Source organism: Salvelinus fontinalis, chromosome 28, assembly GCF_029448725.1.
Source record: "Salvelinus fontinalis isolate EN_2023a chromosome 28, ASM2944872v1, whole genome shotgun sequence".
Classification (NCBI taxonomy): Eukaryota; Metazoa; Chordata; class Actinopteri; order Salmoniformes; family Salmonidae; genus Salvelinus; species Salvelinus fontinalis.
The window spans coordinates 32,086,047-32,104,913 of record NC_074692.1 but is presented as its reverse complement, the minus strand read 5'-3'; the positions used below and the strand labels follow the sequence as shown (position 1 = coordinate 32,104,913).

The 18,867-nt window shown below is 44.9% G+C and overlaps 1 protein-coding gene across 3 annotated transcripts in view; it reads right to left on the bottom strand.

Annotated features, from left to right (window-relative positions):
- Positions 1 to 24: 24 nt before the first annotated feature.
- Positions 25 to 18,867, bottom strand: part of cnot6l (CCR4-NOT transcription complex, subunit 6-like) — a 35,959-nt gene continuing 17,116 nt past the window's right edge. For all 3 annotated transcript variants that reach the window (XM_055887498.1, XM_055887500.1, XM_055887499.1), the window contains 2 exons: positions 4,232 to 4,434; positions 25 to 908 (listed from right to left, as the gene is read on the bottom strand). In XM_055887498.1, coding sequence (XP_055743473.1) covers positions 696 to 908; positions 4,232 to 4,434 — 416 coding nt within the window. In that variant the 3' untranslated portion in view covers positions 25 to 695. The remainder of the gene's footprint in view (positions 909 to 4,231; positions 4,435 to 18,867) is intronic.

The window sequence follows — 18,867 nt, the reverse complement described above, 5'->3', positions numbered from 1 at the left end:
GTGATTTAGGAGAAGAACAAAACGTTTTGGGGTAACATTTATGTTGAAATGATAGGACTTAACATGATCATAAAATACAATTCAGTAGAACTTTGAATGTCATATTTGTAAAATATGTTAAAGTAGTTGTCTTGAGGATTGGGTACCTCAAAATCGAACGGAGAGAATTCAGATGTCGGCTGTCATTGTTACTGTAGAAGGTTATGTGACAAAAAGACGCCCCCATCCAAACCAGGTTTAAGGCAAAAAACACTGACATCAGATCAGGATGACCTGAACTTGGGGCTCCCTCCCAAATGGAACCCTATTCCCCATATCGTGCACTACTTTAGACCAAGACCCACATAGGGCCCTGGTCAAAAGTAGTGCACTATATAGGGAATAGGGTGCTATTTCGGACGCACTTTGGGGAGTTTCCAAGGAGAAGAGCAGCGGTATGTGATGTGACCAGAAAACAACACAAAACACAAATCCCAACCCTAATTTGGTATCAAGCCGTTCATGTGGACAAAGAAAGACAACAAACAAAACAAACAGAAATCCAATCAGTGTGCAAAATGGAGGTTAAAAGAGGAGCAGAAGGGGTGAATACTCCTTTGGGGGATGGCCTGTCTGGGTTTGTTTGTTCGGCAGAGATGGGGCGGGGCATTAGGGGTTCAAAGGTCAAGGGTCACGGGTGAGATGTTGGGGCCCCACTACCTGTGGACGGGCAGGTGCAGGCCGTTGAGGGAGGTGACGACGGGCGGGTGGAGCTCCAGCTGAGCGAGCAGAGAGAAGTGGTCAGAGGGGATGTGGGGGTGGGGACAGCCGGTGATGTTGTTGTCCGTTAACCACTGAGACTCCAGGGGACCGAGCAAGCCGGCTACAGACATGTGAGTCTTGGAGAAGAAGATGTAGTCGATCACGCCCTGCGGAAGGAGAGAGAGAGAGAGGGGGGAAGAAGGTGAGAGGGGGAAACAGAGAGAATGAAAGAGAGATTGTTTTACTATTGTTACACGTAAAAAAAATATGAAACACACAGCCTCACTGCTGGTCAAGGGGTTCCTAGGCTTGTCTAACTGGGCCCAAACATGACCAACTTTGAGCACTCAACTGAAGACAGATCCTACTCCAGAGCAGCCCAGTTTAACCTTGAAGTCATATGTGTTGCTGGTGTATTAAGGTGTAACCTAGCTTGAAGTCACACGTATATAGTTGGTGTATTAAGGTGTAACCTAGCTTGAAGTCACACGTATATAGTTGGTGTATTAAGGTGTAACCTAGCTTGAAGTCACACGTATATAGTTGGTGTGTTAAGGTGTGACCTAGCTTGAAGTCACACGTATATAGTTGGTGTATTAAGGTGTAACCTAGCTTGAAGTCACACGTATATAGTTGGTGTGTTAAGGTGTGACCTAGCTTGAAGTCACACGTATATAGTTGGTGTATTAAGGTGTGACCTAGCTTGAAGTCACACGTATATAGTTGGTGTATTAAGGTGTAACCTAGCTTGAAGTCACACGTATATAGTTGGTGTATTAAGGTGTAACCTAGCTTGAAGTCACACGTATATAGTTGGTGTGTTAAGGTGTAACCTAGCTTGAAGGCATATGTATATAGTTGGTGTGTTAAGGTGTGACCTAGCTTGAAGTCACACGTATATAGTTGGTGTATTAAGGTGTGACCTAGCTTGAAGTCACACGTATATAGTTGGTGTGTTAAGGTGTGACCTAGCTTGAAGTCACACGTATATAGTTGGTGTATTAAGGTGTAACCTAGCTTGAAGTCACACGTATATAGTTGGTGTATTAAGGTGTAACCTAGCTTGAAGTCACACGTATATAGTTGGTGTATTAAGGTGTAACCTAGCTTGAAGTCATATGTATACAGTTGGTGTATTAAGGTGTGACCTAGCTTGAAGTCACACGTATATAGTTGGTGTATTAAGGTGTAACCTAGCTTGAAGTCACACGTATATAGTTGGTGTATTAAGGTGTAACCTAGCTTGAAGTCACACGTATATAGTTGGTGTATTAAGGTGTAACCTAGCTTGAAGTCACACGTATATAGTTGGTGTATTAAGGTGTGATGGGTTCTGAATTCTAAACTTGAACTATGAAATATCCTCATGGTACTGAGGGAGAGAGGGGAATGCAGAACGGTTACATTCTGTCAGAACATGTTATTGTTAGACATCAGGTATCCTATGGAAAGGAGAAGGACCCACAGTCTGGCTTCAGTTGTTGGGTTGTAATTTGAAATACTTGCTAGAGCAGAAGTGAATGGTTATCTGTAGGAGGAATGTATATGGTGGGGGTCAATTAAGGTTGGATATGAGGGCGTGGGAATGTTACTGCGTAAGGGAAAGATAAATCACATGGTTGTGGTCACTGATGAGTGTGGTCAGGTCAGAGTAAGGCAGAAGGAACAGCTTATTACTCACGTCACTAAACTTCCTGCCTAGCAATAAAGACGTCATGCTTAGAGAAAAGAAGACGTCACCTAAAGTGGGGTATATACAGTTGAAGTTGGAAGTTTACATACACCTTAGCCAAATACATTTAAACTGAGTTTTTCACAATTCCTGACATTTAATCCTAGTAAAAATGTCCTGTCTTAGGTCAGTTAGGATCACCACTTTATTTAATCATGTGAAGTGTCAGAATAATAGTAGAGGGAATGATTTATTTCAGCTTTTATTTATTTCATCACATTCCCAGTGGGTCAGAAGTTTACATTACACTCAATTAGTATTTGGTAGCTTTGCCTTTAAATTGTTTAACTTGGGTCAAACTCTTCGGGTAGCCTTCCACAAGCTTCCCACAATAAGTTGGGTGAATTTTGGCCCATTCTTCCTTACAGAGCTGCTGTAACTGAGTCAGGTTTGTAGGCCTCCTTGCTCGCACACACTTTTTCAGTTCTGCCCACAGATTTTCTGTGGAATTGAGGTCAGAGCTTTCTGATGGCCACTCCAATGCCTTGACTTTGATGTCCTTAAGCCATTTTGCCACAACTTTGGAAGTATGCTTGGGGTCATTGTCCATTTGGAAGACCCATTTGCGTCCAGGCTTTAACTTCTTGACTGAAATCTTGAGATGTTTCTTCAATATATCCACATAAATTTTCCATCCTCATGATGCCATCTATTTTGTGAAGTGCACCAGTCCTTCCTGCAGCAAAGCACCCCACAACATGTTGCCACCCCCGTGCTTCACGGTTGGGATGGTGGGATCCCCCTTTTTCCTCCAAAAATAACAATGGTCATTATGACCAAATAGTTCTATTTTTGTTTCATCAGACTAGAGGATATTTCTCCAAAAAGTACAACCTTTGTGCAGTTGCAAACCGTAGTCTGGATTTTTTATGGCAGTTTTGGAGCAGTGGCTTCTTCCTTGCTGAGCGGCCTTTCAGGTTATGTCGATATAGGACTCGTTTTACTGTGGATATAGATACTTTGTATCTGTTTCCTCTAGCATCTTCACAAGGTCCTTTGCTGCTGTTCTGGGATTTATTTGCACGTTTCACACCAAAGTACATCTCTAGGAGACAGAACGCGTCTCCTTCCTGAGCGGTATGACGGCTGCGTGGTCCCATGGTGTTTATACTTGTGTACTATTGTTTGAACAGATGAATGTGGTACCTTCAGGCGTTTGGAAATTGCTCCCAAGGATGAACCAGAACACATTTTTTTCTGAGGTCTTGTCCGATTTCTTTTGATTTTACCATGATGTCAGGGAAAGAGGCACTGAATTTGAAGGTAGGCCTTGAAATACATCCACAGGTACACCTCCAAAAGACTCATATTATGTCAATTAGCCTATCAGAAGCTTTTAAAGCCATGACATCATTTTCTGGAATTTTCCAAGCTGTTTAAAGGCACAGTCAACTTAGTGTATGTAAACTTCTGACCCACTGGAATTGTGATACAGTGAATTATAAGTGAAATAATCTGTCTGTAAACAATTGTTGGAAAACTGACATGTGTCATGCACGAAGTAGACGTCCTAACCAACTTGTCAAAACTATAGTTTGTTAACAAGAAATTTGTGGAGTGGATGAAAAACGAGTTTTAATGACTCCAACCTAAGTGTACGTAAACATCCGACTGTATACACACACACTTGTGCTGATGGGAATATGTCTGTCTGTTCACCTGTTTGACCCATTGGGTGAATAAACTTTGTTGGAAGCTTTTCCTAGTAGTCCAATCGATTTTACTCGGTTCACTTAGTACCTAACAGGTGTAACCTACCTTGAAGTCATACGTATAGTTGGTGTAAGACATGAGGCTGCCCTGGTAGGCGCTCTTCAGCTGGAAGCTGTGTGTGATGCTGCCGTCAGAAGGGCCGTTCTTCCCCTGGCAGCTGAAGTTGCTGAGCGCTTCGTTGTAGCGTAGCTCTCTGAAGTCCTTATGGTTCTCTGCTACGCCGCCGTTACTCAGGTACTCCACTACACCTGGTGGGGGGGGGACATTAAAACAGTTCATATGGTGTAGGTAGGGGGGGGGACATTAAAACAGTTAATATGGTGTAGGTAGGGGGGGGGGGGCATTAAAACAGTTCATATGGTGTAGGTAGGGGGGGGGAACATTAAAACAGTTCATATGGTGTAGGTAGGGGGGGTGACATTAAAACAGTTCATATGGTGTAGGTAGGGGGGGGGGGCATTAAAACAGTTCATATGGTGTAGGTAGGGGGGGGCATTAAAACAGTTAATATGGTGTAGGTAGGGGGGGGGACATTAAAACAGTTAATATGGTGTAGGTAGGGGGGGGGGGGGGCATTAAAACAGTTCATATGGTGTAGGTAGGGGGGGGGGCATTAAAACAGTTCATATGGTGTAGGTAGGGGGGGCATTAAAACAGTTAATATGGTGTAGGTAGGGGGGGACATTAAAACAGTTCATATGGTGTAGGTAGGGGGGGGGACATTAAAACAGTTCATATGGTGTAGGTAGGGGGGGGGACATTAAAACAGTTAATATGGTGTAGGTAGGGGGGGGGGGGCATTAAAACAGTTCATATGGTGTAGGTAGGGGGGGCATTAAAACAGTTCATATGGTGTAGGTAGGGGGGGGCATTAAAACAGTTCATATGGTGTAGGTAGGGGGGGACATTAAAACAGTTCATATGGTGTAGGTAGGGGGGGGGGACATTAAAACAGTTCATATGGTGTAGGTAGGGGGGGGGGGCATTAAAACAGTTAATATGGTGTAGGTAGGGGGGGGGGGCATTAAAACAGTTCATATGGTGTAGGTAGGGGGGGGGGCATTAAAACAGTTAATATGGTGTAGGTAGGGGGGGGGGGCATTAAAAGAGTTAATATGGTGTAGGTAGGGGGGGCATTAAAACAGTTAATATGGTGTAGGTAGGGGGGGGACATTAAAACAGTTCATATGGTGTAGGTGGGGGGGGGGGGACATTAAAACAGTTCATATGGTGTAGGTAGGGGGGGGCATTAAAACAGTTAATATGGTGTAGGTAGGGGGGGGGGACATTAAAACAGTTAATATGGTGTAGGTAGGGGGGGGGGACATTAAAACAGTTAATATGGTGTAGGTAGGGGGGGGGGGGACATTAAAACAGTTAATATGGTGTAGGTAGGGGGGGGGGACATTAAAACAGTTAATATGGTGTAGGTAGGGGGGGGGGACATTAAAACAGTTAATATGGTGTAGGTAGGTGGGGGGGACATTAAAACAGTTCATATGGTGTAGGTAGGGGGGGGGACATTAAAACAGTTCATATGGTGTAGGTAGGGGGGGGACATTAAAACAGTTCATATGGTGTAGGTAGGGGGGGGACATTAAAACAGTTAATATGGTGTAGGTAGGGGGGGGACATTAAAACAGTTAATATGGTGTAGGTAGGGGGGACATTAAAACAGTTCATATGGTGTAGGTAGGGGGGGGACATTAAAACAGTTCATATGGTGTAGGTAGGGGGGGCATTAAAACAGTTAATATGGTGTAGGTAGGGGGGGGGACATTAAAACAGTTCATATGGTGTAGGTAGGGGGGGGCATTAAAACAGTTAATATGGTGTAGGTAGGGGGGGGGACATTAAAACAGTTCATATGGTGTAGGTAGGGGGGGCATTAAAACAGTTAATATGGTGTAGGTAGGGGGGGGGGACATTAAAACAGTTAATATGGTGTAGGTAGGGGGGGACATTAAAACAGTTAATATGGTGTAGGTAGGGGGGGGGACATTAAAACAGTTAATATGGTGTAGGTAGGGGGGGGGGGCATTAAAACAGTTAATATGGTGTAGGTAGGGGGGGGCATTAAAACAGTTAATATGGTGTAGGTAGGGGGGGGGACATTAAAACAGTTAATATGGTGTAGGTAGGGGGGGGCGATTAAAACAGTTCATATGGTGTAGGTAGGGGGGGACATTAAAACAGTTAATATGGTGTAGGTAGGGGGGGGGACATTAAAACAGTTAATATGGTGTAGGTAGGGGGGACATTAAAACAGTTAATATGGTGTAGGTAGGGGGGGACATTAAAACAGTTCATATGGTGTAGGTAGGGGGGGGACATTAAAACAGTTCATATGGTGTAGGTAGGGGGGGGACATTAAAACAGTTAATATGGTGTAGGTAGGGGGGGGACATTAAAACAGTTCATATGGTGTAGGTAGGGGGGGGACATTAAAACAGTTAATATGGTGTAGGTAGGGGGGGGGTCATTAAAACAGTTCATATGGTGTAGGTAGGGGGGGCATTAAAACAGTTAATATGGTGTAGGTAGGGGGGGGGGACATTAAAACAGTTAATATGGTGTAGGTAGGGGGGGGGACATTAAAACAGTTAATATGGTGTAGGTAGGGGGGGGCATTAAAACAGTTAATATGGTGTAGGTAAGGGGGGGGGACATTAAAACAGTTCATATGGTGTAGGTAGGGGGGGGGACATTAAAACAGTTAATATGATGTAGGTAGGGGGGGGGACATTAAAACAGTTAATATGGTGTAGGTAGGGGGGGGGGACATTAAAACAGTTAATATGGTGTAGGTGGGGGGGGGGCATTAAAACAGTTAATATGGTGTAGGTAGGGGGGGGGACATTAAAACAGTTAATATGGTGTAGGTAGGGGGGGGGGACATTAAAACAGTTAATATGGTGTAGGTAGGGGGGGGGACATTAAAACAGTTAATATGGTGTAGGTAGGGGGGGGGACATTAAAACAGTTAATATGGTGTAGGTAGGGGGGGGACATTAAAACAGTTAATATGGTGTAGGTAGGGGGGGGACATTAAAACAGTTCATATGGTGTAGGTAGGGGGGGGGGACATTAAAACAGTTCATATGGTGTAGGTAGGGGGGGGGACATTAAAACAGTTCATATGGTGTAGGTAGGGGGGGACATTAAAACAGTTAATATGGTGTAGGTAGGGGGGGGACATTAAAACAGTTAATATGGTGTAGGTAGGGGGGGACATTAAAACAGTTCATATGGTGTAGGTAGGGGGGGGGGACATTAAAACAGTTCATATGGTGTAGGTAGGGGGGGGACATTAAAACAGTTAATATGGTGTAGGTAGGGGGGGGACATTAAAACAGTTAATATGGTGTAGGTAGGGGGGGGACATTAAAACAGTTAATATGGTGTAGGTAGGGGGGGGGACATTAAAACAGTTAATATGGTGTAGGTAGGGGGGGGACATTAAAACAGTTAATATGGTGTAGGTAGGGGGGGGACATTAAAACAGTTAATATGGTGTAGGTAGGGGGGGGGACATTAAAACAGTTAATATGGTGTAGGTAGGGGGGGGGCATTAAAACAGTTAATATGGTGTAGGTAGGGGGGGGGCATTAAAACAGTTAAAATGGTGTAGGTAGGGGGGGGGACATTAAAACAGTTAATATGGTGTAGGTAGGGGGGGGGACATTAAAACAGTTAATATGGTGTAGGTAGGGGGGGACATTAAAACAGTTAATATGGTGTAGGTAGGGGGGGGACATTAAAACAGTTAATATGGTGTAGGTAGGGGGGGGGGCATTAAAACAGTTAATATGGTGTAGGTAGGGGGGGGGGCATTAAAACAGTTAATATGGTGTAGGTAGGGGGGGGGACATTAAAACAGTTAATATGGTGTAGGTAGGGGGGGGGGCATTAAAACAGTTAATATGGTGTAGGTAGGGGGGGGACATTAAAACAGTTAATATGGTGTAGGTAGGGGGGGGGACATTAAAACAGTTAATATGGTGTAGGTAGGGGGGGGGACATTAAAACAGTTAATATGGTGTAGGTAGGGGGGGGACATTAAAACAGTTAATATGGTGTAGGTAGGGGGGGGACATTAAAACAGTTAATATGGTGTAGGTAGGGGGGGACATTAAAACAGTTAATATGGTGTAGGTAGGGGGGGGGACATTAAAACAGTTAATATGGTGTAGGTAGGGGGGGGGGACATTAAAACAGTTCATATGGTGTAGGTAGGGGGGGGACATTAAAACAGTTAATATGGTGTAGGTAGGGGGGGGACATTAAAACAGTTAATATGGTGTAGGTAGGGGGGGGACATTAAAACAGTTAATATGGTGTAGGTAGGGGGGGGGCATTAAAACAGTTAATATGGTGTAGGTAGGGGGGGGGACATTAAAACAGTTAATATGGTGTAGGTAGGGGGGGGGACATTAAAACAGTTAATATGGTGTAGGTAGGGGGGGGGCATTAAAACAGTTAATATGGTGTAGGTAGGGGGGGGGGCATTAAAACAGTTAATATGGTGTAGGTAGGGGGGGGGCATTAAAACAGTTAATATGGTGTAGGTAGGGGGGGGGACATTAAAACAGTTAATATGGTGTAGGTAGGGGGGGGGCATTAAAACAGTTAATATGGTGTAGGTAGGGGGGGGACATTAAAACAGTTCATATGGTGTAGGTAGGGGGGGGACATTAAAACAGTTAATATGGTGTAGGTAGGGGGGGACATTAAAACAGTTAATATGGTGTAGGTAGGGGGGGGGACATTAAAACAGTTAATATGGTGTAGGTAGGGGGGGGGGGCATTAAAACAGTTAATATGGTGTAGGTAGGGGGGGGACATTAAAACAGTTAATATGGTGTAGGTAGGGGGGGGGGCATTAAAACAGTTCATATGGTGTAGGTAGGGGGGGGACATTAAAACAGTTCATATGGTGTAGGTAGGGGGGGGGACATTAAAACAGTTAATATGGTGTAGGTAGGGGGGGGGCATTAAAACAGTTAATATGGTGTAGGTAGGGGGGGGGGACATTAAAACAGTTAATATGGTGTAGGTAGGGGGGGGGCATTAAAACAGTTAATATGGTGTAGGTAGGGGGGGGACATTAAAACAGTTAATATGGTGTAGGTAGGGGGGGGGGGCATTAAAACAGTTAATATGGTGTAGGTAGGGGGGGGGACATTAAAAAAGTTAATATGGTGTAGGTAGGGGGGGGGGCATTAAAACAGTTAATATGGTGTAGGTAGGGGGGGGACATTAAAACAGTTAATATGGTGTAGGTAGGGGGGGGGACATTAAAACAGTTAATATGGTGTAGGTAGGGGGGGGGGACATTAAAACAGTTAATATGGTGTAGGGGGGGGGGACATTAAAACAGTTAATATGGTGTAGGTAGGGGAGGACATTAAAACAGTTAATATGGTGTAGGTAGGGGAGGACATTAAAACAGATAATATGGTGTAGGTAGGGCGGGGGGACATTAAAACAGTTAATATGGTGTAGGTAGGGGGGGGGGACATTAAAACAGTTCATATGGTGTAGGTAGGGGGGGGACATTAAAACAGTTAATATGGTGTAGGTAGGGGGGACATTAAAACAGTTAATATGGTGTAGGTAGGGGGGGGACATTAAAACAGTTAATATGGTGTAGGTAGGGGGGGGGGCATTAAAACAGTTAATATGGTGTAGGTAGGGGGGGGGACATTAAAACAGTTAATATGGTGTAGGTAGGGGGGGGGACATTAAAACAGTTAATATGGTGTAGGTAGGGGGGGGGACATTAAAACAGTTAATATGGTGTAGGTAGGGGGGGGACATTAAAACAGTTAATATGGTGTAGGTAGGGGGGGGGGCATTAAAACAGTTAATATGGTGTAGGTAGGGGGGGGGGCATTAAAACAGTTAATATGGTGTAGGTAGGGGGGGGGACATTAAAACAGTTAATATGGTGTAGGTAGGGGGGGGGACATTAAAACAGTTAATATGGTGTAGGTAGGGGGGGGACATTAAAACAGTTAATATGGTGTAGGTAGGGGGGGGGACATTAAAACAGTTAATATGGTGTAGGTAGGGGGGGGGGACATTAAAACAGTTAATATGGTGTAGGTAGGGGGGGGACATTAAAACAGTTAATATGGTGTAGGTAGGGGGGGGACATTAAAACAGTTAATATGGTGTAGGTAGGGGGGGGACATTAAAACAGTTAATATGGTGTAGGTAGGGGGGGGGACATTAAAACAGTTAATATGGTGTAGGTAGGGGGGGGGGACATTAAAACAGTTCATATGGTGTAGGTAGGGGGGGGGACATTAAAACAGTTAATATGGTGTAGGTAGGGGGGGGGACATTAAAACAGTTAATATGGTGTAGGTAGGGGGGGGGACATTAAAACAGTTAATATGGTGTAGGTAGGGGGGGGGCATTAAAACAGTTAATATGGTGTAGGTAGGGGGGGGGGACATTAAAACAGTTAATATGGTGTAGGTAGGGGGGGGGACATTAAAACAGTTAATATGGTGTAGGTAGGGGGGGGCATTAAAACAGTTAATATGGTGTAGGTAGGGGGGGGGGCATTAAAACAGTTAATATGGTGTAGGTAGGGGGGGGGGCATTAAAACAGTTAATATGGTGTAGGTAGGGGGGGGACATTAAAACAGTTAATATGGTGTAGGTAGGGGGGGGGCATTAAAACAGTTAATATGGTGTAGGTAGGGGGGGGACATTAAAACAGTTCATATGGTGTAGGTAGGGGGGGGGACATTAAAACAGTTAATATGGTGTAGGTAGGGGGGGGACATTAAAACAGTTAATATGGTGTAGGTAGGGGGGGGGACATTAAAACAGTTAATATGGTGTAGGTAGGGGGGGGGGCATTAAAACAGTTAATATGGTGTAGGTAGGGGGGGGACATTAAAACAGTTAATATGGTGTAGGTAGGGGGGGGGACATTAAAACAGTTCATATGGTGTAGGTAGGGGGGGGACATTAAAACAGTTCATATGGTGTAGGTAGGGGGGGGGACATTAAAACAGTTAATATGGTGTAGGTAGGGGGGGGGCATTAAAACAGTTAATATGGTGTAGGTAGGGGGGGGGGACATTAAAACAGTTAATATGGTGTAGGTAGGGGGGGGGCATTAAAACAGTTAATATGGTGTAGGTAGGGGGGGGACATTAAAACAGTTAATATGGTGTAGGTAGGGGGGGGGGCATTAAAACAGTTAATATGGTGTAGGTAGGGGGGGGGACATTAAAACAGTTAATATGGTGTAGGTAGGGGGGGGGACATTAAAACAGTTAATATGGTGTAGGTAGGGGGGGGGGCATTAAAACAGTTAATATGGTGTAGGTAGGGGGGGGACATTAAAACAGTTAATATGGTGTAGGTAGGGGGGGGGACATTAAAACAGTTAATATGGTGTAGGTAGGGGGGGGGGACATTAAAACAGTTAATATGGTGTAGGTAGGGGGGGGGACATTAAAACAGTTAATATGGTGTAGGTAGGGGGGGACATTAAAACAGTTAATATGGTGTAGGTAGGGGGGGACATTAAAACAGTTAATATGGTGTAGGTAGGGGGGGGGACATTAAAACAGTTAATATGGTGTAGGTAGGGGGGGGGACATTAAAACAGTTCATATGGTGTAGGTAGGGGGGGGGACATTAAAACAGTTAATATGGTGTAGGTAGGGGGGGGGACATTAAAACAGTTAATATGGTGTAGGTAGGGGGGGGGACATTAAAACAGTTAATATGGTGTAGGTAGGGGGGGGGGCATTAAAACAGTTAATATGGTGTAGGTAGGGGGGGGGACATTAAAACAGTTAATATGGTGTAGGTAGGGGGGGGGACATTAAAACAGTTAATATGGTGTAGGTAGGGGGGGGGACATTAAAACAGTTAATATGGTGTAGGTAGGGGGGGGACATTAAAACAGTTAATATGGTGTAGGTAGGGGGGGGGACATTAAAACAGTTAATATGGTGTAGGTAGGGGGGGGACATTAAAACAGTTCATATGGTGTAGGTAGGGGGGGGACATTAAAACAGTTAATATGGTGTAGGTAGGGGGGGGGACATTAAAACAGTTCATATGGTGTAGGTAGGGGGGGGACATTAAAACAGTTAATATGGTGTAGGTAGGGGGGGGGACATTAAAACAGTTAATATGGTGTAGGTAGGGGGGGGGACATTAAAACAGTTCATATGGTGTAGGTAGGGGGGGGACATTAAAACAGTTCATATGGTGTAGGTAGGGGGGGGACATTAAAACAGTTAATATGGTGTAGGTAGGGGGGGGGGACATTAAAACAGTTAATATGGTGTAGGTAGGGGGGGGGACATTAAAACAGTTAATATGGTGTAGGTAGGGGGGGCATTAAAACAGTTAATATGGTGTAGGTAGGGGGGGGGACATTAAAACAGTTAATATGGTGTAGGTAGGGGGGGGCATTAAAACAGTTCATATGGTGTAGGTAGGGGGGGGCATTAAAACAGTTAATATGGTGTAGGTAGGGGGGGGGGACATTAAAACAGTTAATATGGTGTAGGTAGGGGGGGGACATTAAAACAGTTAATATGGTGTAGGTAGGGGGGGGACATTAAAACAGTTAATATGGTGTAGGTAGGGGGGGGGACATTAAAACAGTTCATATGGTGTAGGTAGGGGGGGGGACATTAAAACAGTTCATATGGTGTAGGTAGGGGGGGGGACATTAAAACAGTTAATATGGTGTAGGTAGGGGGGGGGGCATTAAAACAGTTAATATGGTGTAGGTAGGGGGGGGACATTAAAACAGTTAATATGGTGTAGGTAGGGGGGGGGGCATTAAAACAGTTAATATGGTGTAGGTAGGGGGGGGGACATTAAAACAGTTCATATGGTGTAGGTAGGGGGGGGACATTAAAACAGTTAATATGGTGTAGGTAGGGGGGGGGACATTAAAACAGTTCATATGGTGTAGGTAGGGGGGGGACATTAAAACAGTTCATATGGTGTAGGTAGGGGGGGGACATTAAAACAGTTAATATGGTGTAGGTAGGGGGGGGACATTAAAACAGTTAATATGGTGTAGGTAGGGGGGGGGACATTAAAACAGTTCATATGGTGTAGGTAGGGGGGGGACATTAAAACAGTTAATATGGTGTAGGTAGGGGGGGGGACATTAAAACAGTTAATATGGTGTAGGTGGGGGGGGGACATTAAAACAGTTCATATGGTGTAGGTAGGGGGGGGCATTAAAACAGTTAATATGGTGTAGGTAGGGGGGGGGGACATTAAAACAGTTAATATGGTGTAGGTAGGGGGGGCATTAAAACAGTTAATATGGTGTAGGTAGGGGGGGGACATTAAAACAGTTCATATGGTGTAGGTAGGGGGGGGGCATTAAAACAGTTAATATGGTGTAGGTAGGGGGGGGGGACATTAAAACAGTTAATATGGTGTAGGTAGGGGGGGGGACATTAAAACAGTTAATATGGTGTAGGTAGGGGGGGGGCATTAAAACAGTTAATATGGTGTAGGTAAGGGGGGGGGACATTAAAACAGTTCATATGGTGTAGGTAGGGGGGGGGGACATTAAAACAGTTCATATGGTGTAGGTAGGGGGGGGGACATTAAAACAGTTAATATGGTGTAGGTAGGGGGGGGGGCATTAAAACAGTTAATATGGTGTAGGTAGGGGGGGGACATTAAAACAGTTAATATGGTGTAGGTAGGGGGGGGACATTAAAACAGTTAATATGGTGTAGGTAGGGGGGGGGACATTAAAACAGTTAATATGGTGTAGGTAGGGGGGGGGACATTAAAACAGTTAATATGGTGTAGGTAGGGGGGGGGGACATTAAAACAGTTAATATGGTGTAGGTAGGGGGGGGACATTAAAACAGTTAATATGGTGTAGGTAGGGGGGGGGACATTAAAACAGTTAATATGGTGTAGGTAGGGGGGGGGGACATTAAAACAGTTAATATGGTGTAGGTAGGGGGGGGGACATTAAAACAGTTAATATGGTGTAGGTAGGGGGGGGGGGCATTAAAACAGTTAATATGGTGTAGGTAGGGGGGGGGACATTAAAACAGTTCATATGGTGTAGGTAGGGGGGGGGACATTAAAACAGTTAATATGGTGTAGGTAGGGGGGGGGACATTAAAACAGTTCATATGGTGTAGGTAGGGGGGGGACATTAAAACAGTTCATATGGTGTAGGTAGGGGGGGGACATTAAAACAGTTCATATGGTGTAGGTAGGGGGGGGACATTAAAACAGTTCATATGGTGTAGGTAGGGGGGGGACATTAAAACAGTTAATATGGTGTAGGTAGGGGGGGGCATTAAAACAGTTCATATGGTGTAGGTAGGGGGGGCATTAAAACAGTTAATATGGTGTAGGTAGGGGGGGGGGACATTAAAACAGTTAATATGGTGTAGGTAGGGGGGGGGCATTAAAACAGTTAATATGGTGTAGGTAGGGGGGGGACATTAAAACAGTTAATATGGTGTAGGTAGGGGGGGGACATTAAAACAGTTAATATGGTGTAGGTAGGGGGGGGGACATTAAAACAGTTAATATGGTGTAGGTAGGGGGGGGGACATTAAAACAGTTAATATGGTGTAGGTAGGGGGGGGGCATTAAAACAGTTAATATGGTGTAGGTAGGGGGGGGGGGGGACATTAAAACAGTTAATATGGTGTAGGTAGGGGGGGGACATTAAAACAGTTAATATGGTGTAGGTAGGGGGGGGACATTAAAACAGTTAATATGGTGTAGGTAGGGGGGGGGGGCATTAAAACAGTTAATATGGTGTAGGTAGGGGGGGGGCATTAAAACAGTTAATATGGTGTAGGTAGGGGGGGGGACATTAAAACAGTTAATATGGTGTAGGTAGGGGGGGGACATTAAAACAGTTCATATGGTGTAGGTAGGGGGGGGGACATTAAAACAGTTAATATGGTGTAGGTAGGGGGGGGGACATTAAAACAGTTCATATGGTGTAGGTAGGGGGGGGGGGCATTAAAACAGTTAATATGGTGTAGGTAGGGGGGGGGACATTAAAAAAGTTCATATGGTGTAGGTAGGGGGGGGGGACATTAAAACAGTTAATATGGTGTAGGTAGGGGGGGGGGCATTAAAACAGTTAATATGGTGTAGGTAGGGGGGGGACATTAAAACAGTTAATATGGTGTAGGTAGGGGGGGGGGCATTAAAACAGTTAATATGGTGTAGGTAGGGGGGGGACATTAAAACAGTTCATATGGTGTAGGTAGGGGGGGGGGACATTAAAACAGTTCATATGGTGTAGGTAGGGGGGGGGACATTAAAACAGTTCATATGGTGTAGGTAGGGGGGGGACATTAAAACAGTTAATATGGTGTAGGTAGGGGGGGGACATTAAAACAGTTAATATGGTGTAGGTAGGGGGGGGGACATTATAACAGTTAATATGGTGTAGGTAGGGGGGGGGGACATTAAAACAGTTAATATGGTGTAGGTAGGGGGGGGGACATTAAAACAGTTAATATGGTGTAGGTAGGGGGGGGGACATTAAAACAGTTAATATGGTGTAGGTAGGGGGGGGCATTAAAACAGTTAATATGGTGTAGGTAGGGGGGGGGACATTAAAACAGTTAATATGGTGTAGGTGGGGGGGGGGGGACATTAAAACAGTTAATATGGTGTAGGTAGGGGGGGGGACATTAAAACAGTTAATATGGTGTAGGTAGGGGGGGGGGGCATTAAAACAGTTAATATGGTGTAGGTAGGGGGGGGACATTAAAACAGTTCATATGGTGTAGGTAGGGGGGGGGACATTAAAACAGTTAATATGGTGTAGGTAGGGGGGGGGGCATTAAAACAGTTAATATGGTGTAGGTAGGGGGGGGGCATTAAAACAGTTAATATGGTGTAGGTAGGGGGGGGGACATTAAAACAGTTAATATGGTGTAGGTAGGGGGGGGGGCATTAAAACAGTTAATATGGTGTAGGTAGGGGGGGGGGCATTAAAACAGTTAATATGGTGTAGGTAGGGGGGGACATTAAAACAGTTAATATGGTGTAGGTAGGGGGGGGGGCATTAAAACAGTTAATATGGTGTAGGTAGGGGGGGGACATTAAAACAGTTAATATGATGTAGGTAGGGGGGGGGACATTAAAACAGTTAATATGGTGTAGGTAGGGGGGGGACATTAAAACAGTTAATATGGTGTAGGTAAGGGGGGGGGGGCATTAAAACAGTTAATATGGTGTAGGTAGGGGGGGGGCATTAAAACAGTTAATATGGTGTAGGTAGGGGGGGGGACATTAAAACAGTTAATATGGTGTAGGTAGGGGGGGGACATTAAAACAGTTCATATGGTGAAGGTAGGGGGGGGACATTAAAACAGTTAATATGGTGTAGGTAAGGGGGGGGACATTAAAACAGTTCATATGGTGTAGGTAGGGGGGGGGGCATTAAAACAGTTAATATGGTGTAGGTAGGGGGGGGGGACATTAAAACAGTTCATATGGTGTAGGTAGGGGGGGGGGGGACATTAAAACAGTTAATATGGTGTAGGTAGGGGGGGGGGCATTAAAACAGTTAATATGGTGTAGGTAGGGGGGGGACATTAAAACAGTTAATATGGTGTAGGTAGGGGGGGGGCATTAAAACAGTTAATATGGTGTAGGTAGGGGGGGGACATTAAAACAGTTCATATGGTGTAGGTAGGGGGGGGGGACATTAAAACAGTTCATATGGTGTAGGTAGGGGGGGGGGACATTAAAACAGTTCATATGGTGTAGGTAGGGGGGGGGACATTAAAACAGTTCATATGGTGTAGGTAGGGGGGGGACATTAAAACAGTTAATATGGTGTAGGTAGGGGGGGGACATTAAAACAGTTAATATGGTGTAGGTAGGGGGGGGACATTATAACAGTTAATATGATGTAGGTAGGGGGGGGGACATTAAAACAGTTAATATGGTGTAGGTAGGGGGGGGGACATTAAAACAGTTAATATGGTGTAGGTAGGGGGGGGGACATTAAAACAGTTAATATGGTGTAGGTAGGGGGGGGACATTAAAACAGTTAATATGGTGTAGGTAGGGGGGGGGGACATTAAAACAGTTAATATGGTGTAGGTGGGGGGGGGGGGACATTAAAACAGTTAATATGGTGTAGGTGGGGGGGGGGGGACATTAAAACAGTTAATATGGTGTAGGTAGGGGGGGGGACATTAAAACAGTTCATATGGTGTAGGTAGGGGGGGGACATTAAAACAGTTAATATGGTGTAGGTAGGGGGGGGGGCATTAAAACAGTTAATATGGTGTAGGTAGGGGGGGGACATTAAAACAGTTAATATGGTGTAGGTAGGGGGGGGGCATTAAAACAGTTAATATGGTGTAGGTAGGGGGGGGGACATTAAAACAGTTAATATGGTGTAGGTAAGGGGGGGGGGCATTAAAACAGTTAATATGGTGTAGGTAGGGGGGGGGGCATTAAAACAGTTAATATGGTGTAGGTAGGGGGGGGACATTAAAACAGTTAATATGGTGTAGGTAGGGGGGGGGGCATTAAAACAGTTAATATGGTGTAGGTAGGGGGGGGACATTAAAACAGTTAATATGATGTAGGTAGGGGGGGGGACATTAAAACAGTTAATATGGTGTAGGTAGGGGGGGGGACATTAAAACAGTTAATATGGTGTAGGTAAGGGGGGGGGGGCATTAAAACAGTTAATATGGTGTAGGTAGGGGGGGGGCATTAAAACAGTTAATATGGTGTAGGTAGGGGGGGGGACATTAAAACAGTTAATATGGTGTAGGTAGGGGGGGGGACATTAAAACAGTTCATATGGTGAAGGTAGGGGGGGGACATTAAAACAGTTAATATGGTGTAGGTAAGGGGGGGGACATTAAAACAGTTCATATGGTGTAGGTAGGGGGGGGGGCATTAAAACAGTTAATATGGTGTAGGTAGGGGGGGGGGACATTAAAACAGTTCATATGGTGTAGGTAGGGGGGGGGGGGACATTAAAACAGTTAATATGGTGTAGGTAGGGGGGGGGGGCATTAAAACAGTTAATATGGTGTAGGTAGGGGGGGGGACATTAAAACAGTTAATATGGTGTAGGTAGGGGGGGGGGCATTAAAACAGTTAATATGGTGTAGGTAGGGGGGGGACATTAAAACAGTTCATATGGTGTAGGTAGGGGGGGGGGACATTAAAACAGTTCATATGGTGTAGGTAGGGGGGGGGGACATTAAAACAGTTCATATGGTGTAGGTAGGGGGGGGGACATTAAAACAGTTCATATGGTGTAGGTAGGGGGGGACATTAAAACAGTTAATATGGTGTAGGTAGGGGGGGACATTAAAACAGTTAATATGGTGTAGGTAGGGGGGGGACATTATAACAGTTAATATGATGTAGGTAGGGGGGGGGACATTAAAACAGTTAATATGGTGTAGGTAGGGGGGGGGACATTAAAACAGTTAATATGGTGTAGGTAGGGGGGGGGGACATTAAAACAGTTAATATGGTGTAGGTAGGGGGGGGACATTAAAACAGTTAATATGGTGTAGGTAGGGGGGGGGGGACATTAAAACAGTTAATATGGTGTAGGTGGGGGGGGGGGACATTAAAACAGTTAATATGGTGTAGGTGGGGGGGGGGGGACATTAAAACAGTTAATATGGTGT